The 15,370-nt window shown below is 51.4% G+C and overlaps 1 protein-coding gene across 1 annotated transcript; it reads right to left on the bottom strand.

Annotated features, from left to right (window-relative positions):
* Window positions 1-3,687: 3,687 nt before the first annotated feature.
* Window positions 3,688-4,612, bottom strand: TRNP1 (TMF1 regulated nuclear protein 1; the record flags this gene model as incomplete). Its single annotated transcript, XM_079696486.1, has 1 exon — window positions 3,688-4,612. One exon carries the CDS (start codon window positions 4,610-4,612, stop codon window positions 3,893-3,895), a length of 720 nt encoding a protein of 239 aa, XP_079552612.1. The 3' UTR covers window positions 3,688-3,892.
* Window positions 4,613-15,370: the final 10,758 nt, after the last annotated feature.

Raw genomic sequence — 15,370 nt, 5'->3', positions numbered from 1 at the left:
GGCCTGCCCTTGCCTGAAGCCAGGTGTTCTGACTCAGCCTGACTTACCCCCCAAAGTCCAGACAACCAAGCAGGCGAGCCAGCCTCTGGGGGTGTGCCCAGACCTTGGAGGGGTGGCAGAAGATGCCACCTTCTGCCACCCCTCCAATGTCTGATCACATCCCTCCCCAGAACCAAGGACCAGTGTTCACTGTACCCAGACTCAAAGGGTGAAAGTTCAGAAACCCTCATTAGCCTGATAAATGGAGCCCTCATTAGCCTGATAAATGAAAAGCCACATAGCCTAATGTTTAAGGTGTCCCCCACTTAGAGGTTCTATGTCCTTGGGCAAGTCACCTGCCCCACCCCGACCCTCAGTTTCCTCATCTGTGGAAATGGAGCTAACTCCTACTTTGCAGAGTAGCTGGGAGGACTGAAAGAGATAATGGGTGTAAAGTGCTTAGCACAGTGCCTGGCATAGAGGGGGTGGTTAATATATTATGCCACAACCAAGGAGTCCCTTCCCCCATCACTCTTAGCCAGCGTGCGGTCAAGGTCTAATGTGGGAAGACATAGGCTGAGGATCTCCCAGCTTTCCCAAATACCTCCTCCCGTGCTAGCTGTAAAGCAGGGGAGGAGGTAAAGGCTCTGCTTCTCCTTCAGCTCGGAGGAGACTGGGACCCTGGGTTTTTCTCCAGGGACCTGGCTGTTAGGGGAAGGGAGCCTCCTAGAGACTGCCCACTGCAGGCCTGGAGCACTTTAGCTGTGAATTGTCGCTTCAGCCTCATCTCTAGGAAGCCACCTTGATTCCCAGGTGGCGGCGGGGGCGGCGGCAGGATGGGGTGTTCTGATCAATTATCAGTGTAACAAATCTGGGAGGAGTGAAACTACTCTGGGCTTTTACTCAGACGGTGTCGGCCAACAGGGGCAACCTCTCTCTCCAGGAAGGTCTTTCCTGATGGACCGTCCCTCTGAGGTCAGAGGCCCGCCCCTTCTCTAAGTGACCAACAGTACCCACACATTCTGCCAGACCTTTAAAGCTCAAAGCCTGAGAAGCCTGGGCAACAAGAGAAGGGGCTGGCTGGAGGCGGGGACACTGTGGGTTCCCAGCCTGCTCCAGGCCTTGCCCGCACGCCCGGAGAAGCAGCCCACACTGCCCTCTGGTGGCGCCGCCCAGAGGCGCCTCACTTGTCAGGGACCAGCCAAGAGAGCGAAAGGGCTCATCCAGGGGAGGGGCAGGGCCTGACTAAAACCCTGACCTGGCCTTCCAGCCCCTCACTTCCCTCAGCTGACATTCCAGATTCACTGGTGGCAATCAATGTCCTCAGGGCACAGATCCCTCAGGATCCCCTGTACTCAGTCCAGTCCCCAGGGCTAGAATGCTGGGCCATCTAGAAAGTGTTCAGGAAGTCATGCAGGGTGGGGATGCAGTATATAACCAGGGGCTACAGTTACTTGTGAAGGCCTAAAAACAGCCCTCCAACATCACCAGGGCAGGCTGCCTAGAACAGGGCTGAGGGACACAAGTCCTTGAAAACAGAGACCCTCTGATTCAGTGCTGCTTCTTGAGCCCCTGGACTGAGCAGAGATCAATGTTTGTTGATTGAGGAGAATATGAAGCCTTTAGAGGGGCCCTGGGTGGGCCAGACAGTGGTGGGAAGGTGACTTTTATTAACTGGCTGAGGAGTAGTGGACAGAGCACTGAACCAAGAGCTGGGGTTCAAGTCACTGAACACCGTGTGCCCTGGCCGAGGCCCTTAGTGAGAAGCGTGGGACATCTGGAAGTGGAGGGAGGGGACAGAGCTGCCTGTGACACTAGGACCAATCTCCATTTCCTACATATACCACTTTCTCCAGCAAGAGCCATCTCTAATTCCCTACCCGCCCCCCCCCCCCACAATCAGGACAAAGCTGATTACCAATAAATCCCAGAGAAAGGCAAAATTGTGGTGACACAGAGCACTTTACACCATTAGCTAAAAGCTTCTCTGGACCAAGTGTCCCTCTCCCATGCAACCCAGAAAACAAACAGTCCTGGCTGCAGCCCAGCGCTGAAGCCTGAGCTCCTCACTGTGTCACCTCCAGGGAGTCCTTGTCCTTTCTGGGCCTCTAGATCCCAAATGACCCAAGTAGCTTTGGAAGGTCCTCTCTCTCTGGGGAGGCCAGAGGATGCCAGGGCCCCTCACTGCTCTCCCAGTCCACAAGCTCTCAGAGTCTCTGAGAGCTCCTCCTGGTCTTCCCTTCCCCAGCTAAGAATGGGTTCAGGAAGTCCTGGCTGTTAGCTGAGAAACCAGGCAAAAAGTTTGGTCTGGGAAGAGGAAGAGCTAGCTGGGGGAAGGACAGGTGAGGGCCCCTGGGTCTCTGCCTTTCAGAGCAGTGCACCTGACCCTGAGGACTCTGGGATTACACCAGATTCCTGTGACTCTTAATTATCTCGTTCTACACCCTTCTCCCCATTCCTAAGCCCTGACATGAGGAGAGACAGCTACATTCAGAGAGGGACTGAGGAAACTGGCCCAAAGACAGGGCAGAGTTGTTCTAGGTCACACGGCAGACAAGCTGACACCAGTCCTATCTAGCCCCTGCCCCTGGACAGCAGAGAGATACTGCGAGAAGGACACACACAGTTCTGTCGCTAGCTGACCTTGCCACTCCGTAAAATGAGGACTTTAAATCAGCTCCTAGGCTCCGTCAGCAAAAGCAGTGCCTGTTTCTAGGTGTGATATAAGAGAATGAAACATTCTTCCGTGATTTATGGGAAAAGACAGACCTCTGCCCTGTGTTAACCTCACTACAACCCTTCCAAGAGGTGAAGATACCCACATCACAGACTGATAAGTGAGGCTGCAGTCAACTCAGCCAGTGAGCAGCAAAGCAGCAGCCAGGCCATTCACAGCTGAGTGGGGCAGGGGAATGGGGGGCCTGAAGGGCATGTGGAAAGGAAGAGAAGCAGATCTCATTTCAGTTCTGGCCCTTTAAGGCCCCACTTTCTAGAATCTAGAAGCCAATGACATACCTGCCCCCCTGGGGCCTGTTAAAGGATGTCACCTGGCTCCATCCCTGGCAGAGCCATCTTAGTGACAGGTTGGGAGGGAGCCCCTAGGAGAGCCGGCAAAGCTTCAGGCAGTCACCAAACACCCCACCCTGGTCATCTGAGTCAGACTGTACTCTTAGCGAAGCTGCATGAGGGCCTGAGAAAAGACCTGTCTCCTAGAAGTGGAAGGTCCTAAGTATAAGTATGATGGGAGCAAATCCGTAGCCTCTCTGGGATTCCATCTCCCCGAATGGGAAACAGGGGCTTAGGAGAGGAGAACTCAGAGGTACATCGCTGTGCCAGCCCCCACCCCATCCTGGGGCCTCATTATTCTGGCCTCCCGAAGGGTAGTGCCAGAAAGCAGCAGCCTCAAGGGCAAGACTCTTCTTACAGCCCCAAGGGACCCAGGAAATGCAGCGCTGGTGGAAGGCGAGGGTGGGGTGCTGCGTCAATGAAGGAGGCTCCAACGGGTAAAAGTTTGCTGGCAAACCCCTTCTGGGATCTGAGCAGCCTCCATTTGTCCAACTCTATAATAGGGACTTGGTGCTACTACCTCATTCCGCCGGAGGTCTGGGAGTGGCGGCAACAGAAAGTGGACAGCTTTATTAAGGACCCAGCGGACTCCAGAAGCCCTAGGGAAGGAGGTCTGGAGCCCTGCACCGCCCCGACCCGACCCGCCCCACGGATGCACCAGCCGCTAAGACCGCACCTCAGTTTAGCCTTCTTTACTGGGCCCTTGGCCCCCCGACTGTCTCCTCCTGGGGTCGGGCAATCTGTCCATCCGCGTCGGTGACGCCGTCCATCCAGCCGGCGTCCACAATCCGTCGGTCGGCACCTCGGCGATGGCCTGTCGGGGTGGCCAGAGGTCCCGGCGCGGAGGTCAGCGCTGGGGGGAGGCGGGGCCGCGGGGCGGGCTCCGGCGGAAGGGTGAATCGGGCTCGGGGCAGTGGCCCCGCCGCAGGCGCCCGGCGCCCCAGGGCACGCAGCCGCCCAGACCGAGCGCAGAGGCAAGCAGCGCGGGCGGGCGGCCGCGGCGGCCGCGGCGCGAGCCCTTCTTGAGGCGTGACCCGTGCGCCGCCAGATAGAGCTCGGCCTGCGCCACGCCGCCGCCCAGGCGGCCCAGGCTTTCGGCGCGGTGTGCCAGGCGCAGCTCGGCTGCCAGGAAGACGCAGTGCAGCTGCAGCACGCGGCTCTCCAGCTCCGACACCAGGCGCCGGCGGCCCTCCACCTCCAGCAGTCGCCGCCGCGCTTCGGCCAGCTCAAGCGCGCGGCCCCCTGCCGCCGCCGCCGCCGCCGCCGCCGCCGCCGCCGCCGCCGCGCCCGGGCCGCCGCCCGCGCCCCCTGCCGGCCCGGTGCGCCCCGCGCCCCCGCTAGCGCCCTGGCGCCAGCGCTGCAGCTCCTGCCCCTCGGCCGAGCCCGCCGACCCCTGGGCCACTTCGGGCTGCGGTGAGGCCTGAGCCGGGGTCGGGGTCAAGGTCGGAGTTGGGGACGGGGGCTGAGGGGACAATAGGCGCTCCCCGGGCGGCAGCGACGGGGACCCCGGTTCTGCTGACCCTTCCTGGGCCCCCGGGCCGCAGGCGCTGATGCGGCAGCCCGGCATCCCCCGCCCCCCGGCGGTCCGCAGCAGTAGGTCCGCGGGTCTGGCTGGCTGTCCCCACGCTGGGAAGGATGGATGCCTCAAAGCAGAAAGAGACGCGGCCACAGCCCCCACCCTAGCGCCAAGGCAGCCGCGGGTGCGTCTTATAGACCATGGGGCGGAGCGAAGGGCAGCACAGCCAATCAAAGACTAGCATGCCCTGAACCCTCCTCCCCTGCCCCGCCCCGTCAGGACACTGCCCAAACCCTTCAGGTCCCTGGTCCTTCGACCCAGGTTGCTCTGCTAGGGCATCCAGTCCCTATCCACCTCCTCCAAATTTTGGGTGGAAAGGGGACCGCATCTTCTCTGGCCTGGCCCCTGAGTCATAAGCTCTAGTAGCTAGTGCTTAGAAATCATGGACTCCTGTCCCCACCTGTGGTAGGCTTTTGCCTGAAGCCACACTATGTGACAGTGAAAGCCTGAGACACAACTCAGGAGGCTTGTCTCCTTGCACAGTACCAAACGCTGCCCCTTGGCTGAATCGGCTCTCCCTGGTCTCCTGGGCCGCAAACTTCACCAGGACCACCTTCTCCAATCTCCCTGCGGTCATGGAGAGGTTAACACAGGGGGGCGACTGGCCTCCTGGTGGGGATCTGGCAGCGTTGGTTCCTCAAGCCCTTCACTTGCAGAACAAACCTCAGCACTGCTGCTGAGCTTGGCGCGGCTTTCGCAAATCTTGGTGGCCCCCCAGGGGAGCCCCACCCCTCAGTGGGCAAAATTCTTTCCAAGCCCCTGCTCCTGTCTGCTCCTCCCAGTAGGTGCCCCCACACCTATCACACAGAGCGGGAAACAGACCCAGAAGGTGTAGTGGAGCCTTGCCCAAGGTCCGTGGCTCAATCTGGACCGCCGAAAGGGACAAGCTCATCCATTCATGCCCTCTGGGAACTCAGATACCTGGGTCTCCTCACTGTCATTGAGGGGACCCTGCTTAACTGGAACTTTAGTCATACTGGCAAAACGATAGAACTGAGCTCTAGCCATTTTTCCCACAGCGGAAGTGATCTTGCCATACCCCCTCCAAACATTGACCCAGACGCCATGGCACTGCCATCCACTTGAAAGTGCCATCAGAAATGAAAGGGCTCTGTGTTGGGCGGTGGCAGGGTCTGGAGGGCCAGAAACCAGCCGAGACCAGTTGGGAAGAACTGCAGCAGACGGTGGGCTCAGGGGACCTGCCGAAAGTGTGGCCAGTGTGATTACCGCCCCAGGCTGAAGAGGAGGCTGATGGGGGCGCTGCACTGGCTTGATGTGGAGGAGAAGGAGGACTTTGGAGCACACCCCACCCCCACACCACCCCGCCCCACCTCCGCATCATGTTCTCTAAGTGCTTTTAAGAGCCTTAGATTGAGTGATTGGGACTCGTGGGCGAGACAGCTCGGCTCCTGAGAGGCAGCTTAGAAGGGGCTCGGAGAGGACGGTGAGGTCCATGAGGGGGCGTCAAGCTCAGTGAAGGGTAAGGGAGGAGGACTTTGAAGGAGGGAGTGAGGGGGAGGGTGTTCAGTGACGGGAGTAGCGGAGGCTCAGGGCAGGGCGAGGGGAGGGGCTCAGTGAGGGAGGGGCTCAGTGAAAGTGATGGGCTCAGTGAGGGGAGAGGGGTTTAGTGGGTACATTGGTGCTAGAGGCTCACAGAGGGGAAAGAAGGGAAATTCAGTGAGGAGGATGGGGTTCAGGGAGTCAGAGGGGCTCAATGGGGATGACGGAATGTCCTGCTGAATGGTTCATCCCTTTGAATGGTCTCCTTTGTGTCATCAAACTTTGTGTCTTTCTCTGTGCAGAAGATCCCTCCCCCATCACCGTGGGGAGATCTACAGGTGTTTTGCCTGCATCAGGCAGATCACTGCTCCCAACTTCTGGGGATGAACCAAGGGGAACAAGACTAGGACTTACGCCCATCTCCCACCATCAGCCAGATCCAGAGAACCAGTCAGATCTGAGTTCAAATCCCACACACACTGCCCATCTGGGTTACCTTGGGCAAGTTGTTTCTCTGAATAGAAGGAGATACTCAACCTATATTTGTTGAATAGATGAACATTCTCTCTCCACAGTACCCCTAAAGGAGGGGCATCAGCAGCCTTTGTTCCTGATGAGAAACCAAAGCCCAGAGAAGTGAAGAGACTCGCTCAAGGTCACACAGCAGATAAGTGGCCAAACAAAGATTCAAACACAGATGTGACCCACCCCAAAGTCATAGCTCACCTCCCTGCTGTTCTCTGATATGTCCCCTGTTCCTATCCTCTATGGCATTTCCCACTAGTCATATATAAATATGTATTTGTTTATAGTTTAGTTACTTAACAGTCTCTCCTTAGACTGGTTTTGCTTAGCATGAGATTCCCTGAAGTTAGGTAGAGTGCCTGGCCCCATAAGGCCACTCAAACGATATTTGTTTGAATTGAAAAATAATACAAGGGTAGACAGAGCTAGCTGAGAATAGAGAAGTCCCCTTCTTCATTCATTCATTTATCCATTCATTCTTTATTTCACTCACTCAACAAATTTGATCATTACCTTCTCTGTTGAGCTGGCTGCTGAAGGTACAGCAGTGATTACATGGGGCCCTGCCCTCAGAGAGCACACAGCCTAGGGAGGACACAGGTGACTGCAGTTCAGTGAGGTATCTCCTGGCATAGGAGAAACACAGTGGCTGTGCGAACGCAGAACAGACACTGAGCTGGGTGGGGAGGGGATCAGAGAGAGTTCCCTGCAGAAGATGATATTTAAACTGAGACCTGAAGGATGAATCAAAGTGTGAGATGGATGCACAGATGGTGGAGGGACAGGAAGGGAGAAGGATTCAGGGTAGGAACAGCATGAATACAGGATCAGAGGTGAGAGAGCTTTGGCATCTCCCAGCTTCCTTCCCAGCTTCCTTAATTGCCCTGAGCTCCATGCTCCCAAGAATGGGCAGGGGACACAGCCAACCACCTCTTAGGGCACAACCAGCCTGGGAGACACAACATTAGGAATTAGAAAATACACTTTTATTTATTATTATTTTAAAATTTTATTTATTATTTATTTTTGGTTGCATTGGGTCTTCATTGCTGCACACGGGCTTTCTCTAGTTGCAGCGAGCGGGGGCTACTCTTCGTTGCAGTGCGCAGGCTTCTCACTGCAGTGGCTTCTCTTGTTGCGGAGCACGAGCTCTAGGTGTGCGGGCTTCAGAAGTTGTGGCACATGGGCTCCGTAATTGTGGCTCGCAGGCTCTAGAGCACAGGCTCAGTAGTTGTGGCACACGGGCTTAGTTGCTCCATGGCACATGGGATCTTCCCGGACCAGGGCTCGAACCCGTGTCCCCGGCATTGGCAGGCGGATTCTTAACCACTGTGCCACCAGGGAAGCCCTAGAAAATACACTTTTAAACTCTAATGATTATTCTTTTTTTCTGATCTTCATCAAAGTTATGCATTCCTTTTGTAGGAAAGATAGGAAATAGAGAAAATACTAAAATATAAAAAAAAGAATAGAGAGGAAAGGCATGTGGAATTGGAGAGACTTGAATTTGAATTGAAGCTCAGTTCTTTCCTAGCTGCACAACCCTGAGAAAGGCACTTTTTCTCTGTGAACTTCAGGACCTGAGGAGTGGAACCACTAATACTTATGGCACAAAGACATACAAAGATCAAGGATTTGTCCAAGGTCTCACAGCGAGTCATGTCTCTCTGTGGTCTGAGTCAGAGGTCTTGAAAGAGAAGAGGCAGCCCAGGGGGGACCTGGTTTCAGAGTCCTGTCCATTATACACACTCTCCTTCCAGGACAGCAGCCGGCAGAGACAGAACCTTACGGAGGGGATGGCAAGTGCAGCTGTGGCCCAAAGCAGGATCCCCTCCATCAGCTGAGAGTGGAGTGGGGCAGGAGGTCAAGGCTTGAAAAGTCGACTTCTATCCCAGCCTAGAAGATTCAAGGCCTCTGCTCAGAGATCCAACCCCTCCCTTTCAGCCTCTTCCTGGCAACCTGGGCTGGCACCCTCTAGGATGTCATATCAGTTTAATAATTTAGCAGATGCAGACAAAGATAGCAGCTCTGAAAATAACCCAGCTAGGCCCCAGCCTCCATCTCCTCTTTCCTCAGCAGACTCCCCTGCCCTCCCCGCAAGGTCTCTGGTTGCCCCACATACCTGTCAGTGCCCCTGCCCGCCAGTGGGCACCTGATCCAACACCTCTTCCTTCTTCCAAACTTCTCCTCCCCCTCACCTCTCCTTTCTCTCCATTCTCATATTAAGAGCTTTTATATTAATTAGAGCTTAAAGGAATCTTGGGCTAGAAGTCAGAAAAGTTGAGTTTAATTCATCATGTGGACTAGAGCAAGTCCCTTTTCCTTGCTAAGCCTCAGTTCCCACATTTGTCAAATGAGGCCACTGGATCCCTAAATGTGGCATGAACAACATGTCTGGGTGGGGGGAGGACAGCAGCTCAGACAGGGCACTGGATATCTTTCCCAGGAAGGCACAACTGCAGTGTCAGCCATCTCAGTCAACAGCACTGCAACCCATCCTGCTACTCCAACCAGAGAGCTCACAGGTTTTCTTTTTCTTTCTTTTCTTTTAAAATGTCTCTTGTGATGAAAAATTTACCCTGGTTCTTATTCCTAGAATAAAAGGCTGTGACTTGTGTTTACAACGGATGTAGGGCTCTGTTGGTTCCACGTGCTTTTGGTGCTTCAGCACATTTCTGACAAGTAGGAGTTTTACTTCCCTCTGGAAAGTTGGAAAGAGCAATACCCCTTCCCCCTTGAAGCTTTACTCAAATCACCCCACCTTTATGGGTCTGTTTTCACAGCTCTAAAATGGCCAGGTGTTGAAGGGTAAGAAGGACAAGGTTAGATTCCATGCTCTCTAGATTGTAAGCTTCAAAAGGGGTGAGTTCGAGTCTGCCTTTGTGCATTCATTCAGCAATGTAATTAGGCACATACCATGTACCAGCCACTGTGCAAGGTGCTAGCAGTAAATAAGAAAAGCACAAACCCTATTCCCACAAAGCTTACATTTCAGAAACCAAACTAATTAAATCCCAAGAAATGTGCCATGAAGGAACAATAAAATACCTGCCAATATTTACCTAACACTTACTCTGTGCCATGTACAGAGTACCTATCCTTTGAGGCATATTATTAACACACCGCATTTTACAGATAAGGAATCTGAAGGACAGAGTGGTTAAGTAAATGCGGCCAAGGCCACATGGTCAAGGAGTGGCCAAGCTAGGATTCAACACCCAGGCAGTCTGCCTCCAGAGCCTGTTTTCAACCACTAGGCCGTAGTACTTCCCTAGAAATCATGAACAAGGTCTAATCTGGTGACATGACAGACCTCCCCAGTGGTTCACTGGCTAAGACTCCACACTCTCAATGCGGGGGGGCCCGAGTTCAATCCCTGGTCAGGGAACTAGATCTCACATGCTGCAACTAAGAGTTCGCATGCCGCAACGAAAGATCCCGCATGCCAAAACAAAGATCCCGCGTGCCACAACAAAGATCCCGCGTGCCGCAACTACGACCTGGCACAGTAAAATAAATAAATGTTTTTTAAAAATCTGGCTACATGATAGAAAGGGGAGTCAAAGAGACTTTCTCCTTAAGAGGTGACATTTAAGCTGAAACCTGAAAGATGAGCAGGAGTCAGTTATGTGGAATTGAGGAGAGAGATTTCCCAGCAGAAAAAATAGTATGGGCAAAGGTCCTGAGACAGAAAGATCAGTGTGTTCAGTGCCTGGTAAGCCAGAAAATGGGGAGAGCTGAGATCAGAGGAGCTGGGTCTGGAGGCCAGGGTGAGGATTTGGGGTTTTACTCTAAGTGCAGAGGAAGCCTTTGAAAGGTTTAAGTGGGGATCAACATGATCTGATTTGATTCTAAAAGGTCATGCTGTTAGCCATGTAGAGAATGAACTGAAAGGCAGCAAGAGGAGGATGAGGGAGACCAGTTAGGAGATTACTGCAGTAATCCAGCTGAGAGAGGATGGAGGCCAGGCCAGGAGTAATGGCAAGAGGTGGGAGGAGAGACGATTTGGATTTTATTTGGAGATGAACTGAGAGGACTTGTGGATGATTAGTCAGGGGGTGGGTGAGGTACCATTAGGTGGGGTACTCTTGACTGAGATGGGAAAGACCAGGGGAGGAACAGGTTTTGTAGAGAAATCAAGGTCAAGAGGGTTTTTTTTCTTTTCCCCCTGCATGATAATTGCTTCAGTACAAAAATAAGAACAAAAGAAGTTGGGACTTCCCTGGTGGCACAGTGGTTAAGAATCTGCCTGCCAATGCAGGGAACACAGTTTCAAGCCCTGGTCCAGGAAGATCCCACATGCTGCAGAGCAACTAAGCCTGTATGCCACCACTACTGAGCCTGCTTTCTAGAGCCTGCGAGCCACAACTACTGAAGCCCACACACCACAACTACTGAAGCCCGCGCGCCTAGAGCCCGTGCTCCGCAACAAGAGAAGCCACTGCAATGAGAAGCCCATGCACCGCAATGAAGAGTAGCCCCCGCTCACCGCAACTAGAGGAAGCCCGTGTACAGCAATGAAGACCCAACGCAGTGAAAATAATAAACAAATAAAATTAAATTTTAAAAAATTTAAAAGAAGAACAAAAGAAGTCTATAGTAATAGCCCATTGTATCTTCCCATTTTTTAGTCTAACTAAGAAAGAGTATACCTTGCAAGGGGTATACATTCAGTTGCAAAGGTGGAAAGAGGACTTCCCTGGCAGTCCAGTGGTTAAGACTCCACACTTCCATTGCAGAGGGCACGGGTTCAATCCCTAGTCAGGGAACTAAGATCCCGCATGCCACACGCACAGCGCGGCCCCCCCCCCAAAAAAACATGGAAAGATTATTTAAAATAATTGACATTAGCACAGCAGCATTCAGATGTTATGGTTTGAGTTACCGTGCACTGGAAAATGAAAGTCTGACTTGTAAAATCGTGCTCTCTGTATCAGTCTGATGCAGAAAAGCAAAACTCAGTTAAAAAAAAAAGTAACACAGAAAGGGAAAAAAATATATTTTACTAGTTAGCAAAGCTCTACACACGTGGAGGATAGGTAAACCTTTGGAAAGAATTTTGTTCTGGATGCCTATTTTGGAAAATCTTTTCTGTTTTTCTTCTCTACTCTCAATCCTCTATTCATAGAATCCTTCACTTCTGACACTTCTGGTCATTAAATGTGTGTGTGTGTGTGTGTGTGTGTGTGTTTTACCGCACCAACCAATTCTTCAACCCTAGCTGGGTGTCCTGCAATTCAGTGTGATTCGATTCTGACACTAACTTGAGTTAACGCAGACCCCACAGGTTAAGGACCTATTCCCACAAGCCTGCCCTTCACTTCAGACACCAATCATAAGTAGTAGATTCCCCCCAAGTTATCCACAACTTCTGTCTGACTTACCTACAAATCAGAGGTTCCCACGACCCCCTCCTTGGATTCAATAATTTGCCAGAACAGCTGGAAAATTCAGGGAAACACATTTACCAGTTTATTATAAAGGATACAGATGAACAGCCAAATGAAGAAATATGGAGGGTGAGATCTGGAAGGGATCTCTGAGCACAGGAGCTTCTGTCCCATGGAGTTGGGGTGCACCACCTTCCCAGCATGTGGGCATGTTCACCAGCCCAGAAGCTCTCCACACCCTGTACTTTGGGGATTTTTATGGAGGCTTCATCACATGAGCATGATGGATGATTAACTGAATCTCCAGCCCCTCTGCCCTTCCCAGAGGTTGGGGTGGGGGTGGGGCTGAAAGTTCCAAGCTTCTAATCATGGCTCCGTCTCTCTGGTGACCAGCCCCCTTCCTGAAGCTATTCAGGCACCTGCCAACAGTCACCTTGTTAGAACAGAATTTGCTCCCATGACCCAGGAAACTCCAAGGGGTTTAGGAGCTCTGTGTCAGGAACTGGGGGCAGACACCAATATACATATTTTTTCTATTATTTCACAACACCCAAGTTGGATATCCATGATAAGTAGGCAGGTGTATAGAAGCTTCTGGAAGTCAGCAGTGGAGAGTCAGAGCTGGAGACTTGAATTTGGGGAGTCATCCATAGATGGTACTTGAAGCCGTGGGATAAGATGAGTGGCCTTGGGAGAAAGTATTGATGGAGAAGTGGACAGAAGTCTGAGGCACCACATTTAGAAGCCAGGATCATGGGAACGAACCAACAAAGGAGCCTGAGCAGGGATGGTTGTCAATAAAGGGGGGAAACAGAAAAGTGGGTTGAGCAATAAATTGAGATTAAGGAAGCAATTATGGCAAACACAGACCATTCTTCTGTGTAAGCTTTGTTTTGACAAGCAGACAAATAGAGTGGTAGCTGGCAAGAAAGGGGGTTGAACAGGGGTTCTGTAAGATGGGAGCCGCTAGGAGCACCTTTGTGTGTGATGGGATTGATCTAGTAGAAGGGGAAATGTGGCTGCCTTGCACAAATAAACTCACGTGGGAGATTCTTTTTTTTTTTGGCTGCACTGCCCGGCTTGCAGGATCTTAGATCCCCAACCAGGGATCGAACCCATGCCCCCTGCAGTGGAAGCACGGAGTCTTAACCACTGGACCGCCAGGGAAGTCCCTGCATGGGAGATTCTTAAGACAGCAAGAGAGGATGGGCTGTCCAGCAAGCTCATTCCTACCACAAGCCTTCATTAAGCACTTACTATGTACCAGACACTTCTAAGTGCTAGAAATATAGCAGTGATCAAGACAAGTAAGGTCCCTGCCCTCTGAGCACTCTCAATCCAGAGGAAGAGAGAAGGCCATAAAGAATCAAAACAAATAAGATCATTTCAGATTGCGTTACATGTATATTTTGAAGGAAGAAAACAGGGTGATATGATAGGGCATAACCCCAGCAATATACTTTAGATAGAGGAGTCTAGGATGTTGGAGTGGGCAGCTGTGGGCTTTGCCTTCCCACCATTATTTGTCCTACTTTTGATAACAGTGCATTTATATTTTGGGGGGAACCACTTCTCCTATATACTCAGTGCATGTTTCTTGTGGGGCTGACCCCAGCCTATCTCCAGGAATGGGGTTATGATCCTGGCCTGGCCAGTGAAACTCAGTACTAGGAAGTTTACTAGAACTATTGAGAAAGAGAAACTTTCTTTGCCCAGGAATTGTTGACCAAGTAGACTATAGACCTGGAGCTGCAGGCAGTCATCTTGCCACCACAAAGGAAGTGTGTGCCTGGTGCCTGGCAGGAGAGCCCAGAAACAGAGACCTGATGAGCGTGGAAATCACTTGAGCACCTGATTCCAGCTGTACCTGAAGGTACCCTTGGACTTTTCACTTCAGTGAGACAATAGATTCTCCTGTTTTTCTTAAGCTATTTTGAGCTATTTGAACTTATAATTGAACAAATCCTGATTGATGAAGAAAGCAAAGGAGGGCTTTAGAAGTGCTAGGGAGAAGCAATCCAGGTGGAACGAACAGGAAGTGCAAAGATTCTTTGCAGGATAGTTTGGCGCATTTGGGGAACACAAAGGAGGCAAGTGAAGCTGGAATATAATGAGCTGTGGTAATGGAATGAGATGGGATAGGCCCTCAGGAAGAGAGCTCCATTTCCAGCAAAATGGCAGAAGAGGGGAGCAGAGAAATGCTTCCTCATATATGGCACTTAAAAATGATGGATAAATTTTTTAAATTTTTCTTGTAAAGCATCAGTGAGCTGACTACAAAGTAAGGGAATTAACAGAGCTCAGAAATGACAAGAAAGGGCAATTCCTCAAGAGTAAATGAGTCTTGTAGCTGGTGTTTGCCCTGAAAGCACCTGTTGAACCCTGAGACCTAGACCAGTCAAAATTTTTAAATTTAACCCCCAATAAAACAGTTCACAACATAATCATTTCATGACATATATAAGACAAATCAGGACTTCCCTGGTGGCACAGTGGTTAAGAATCTGCCTGCCAATACAGGGAAAACGGGTTCAAGCCCTGGTCCGGGAGGATCCCACATGCCACAGAGCAACTAAGCCCATGCGCCACAACTACTGAGCCCGTGCTCTAGAGCCCGCAAGCCACAACTACTGAGCACGCGTGCCACAACTACTGAAGCCCGCGCTCCTAGAGCCCGTGCTCTGCAAAAAGAGAAGCCACCGCAATGAGAAACCCGCGCACCGCAACGAAAAGTATCTCCCGCTCAATGCAACTAGAGAAAGCCCACGCGCAGCAACTAAGACCGAACACAGCCAAAAATAAAAAACATTCTGCTGTACACCTTAAATTTATACACTGTATGTCAATTATATCTCCATAGAACTGGAAGAAAAAAAGACATTTTTACAACAGAACCCAGGACACAGACAAAAATTTCACAAGCAATATTCACCCTAATTACATGTGAGGCATGCTGATATTCCTTGGTCTAGTCTATTCCATACTATTCAATTTCCTTTCTTTTAAATACTGCTTTAGTTCCATTAAACAATGGAGTGCTAGGAGCTGAAGATTATTCTATTTGGGGAGGAGAAGCTAAGTTGCAATCAAACTGCAAGTTGCAATCAGGAAGCATTCAGAAGAAAGGGACCATTTGGGTTCCCAGCTCCAGCATTTTGTTGGATTTTTCTTTTCTAGGGAGTTAAAGTACGACCATGTTGAGTTTGAAATGTCAATTAGTTATTTGAGCAGAAATTTCGAGTGGGCAGTTGACTTTATATGTCTGGGGCTCAGGAGAGAGGACTGGGTTGCAGGTGTGAATTTGGAGTCATCAGCAGATAGGTAGTATTTAACT

Source organism: Hyperoodon ampullatus (assembly GCF_949752795.1).
Source record: "Hyperoodon ampullatus genome assembly, chromosome: 2".
In the NCBI taxonomy this organism is placed as follows: Eukaryota; Metazoa; Chordata; class Mammalia; order Artiodactyla; family Ziphiidae; genus Hyperoodon; species Hyperoodon ampullatus.
Note: the sequence above shows the minus strand (reverse complement) of the source record. Positions and strands in the feature narration are given on the sequence as shown.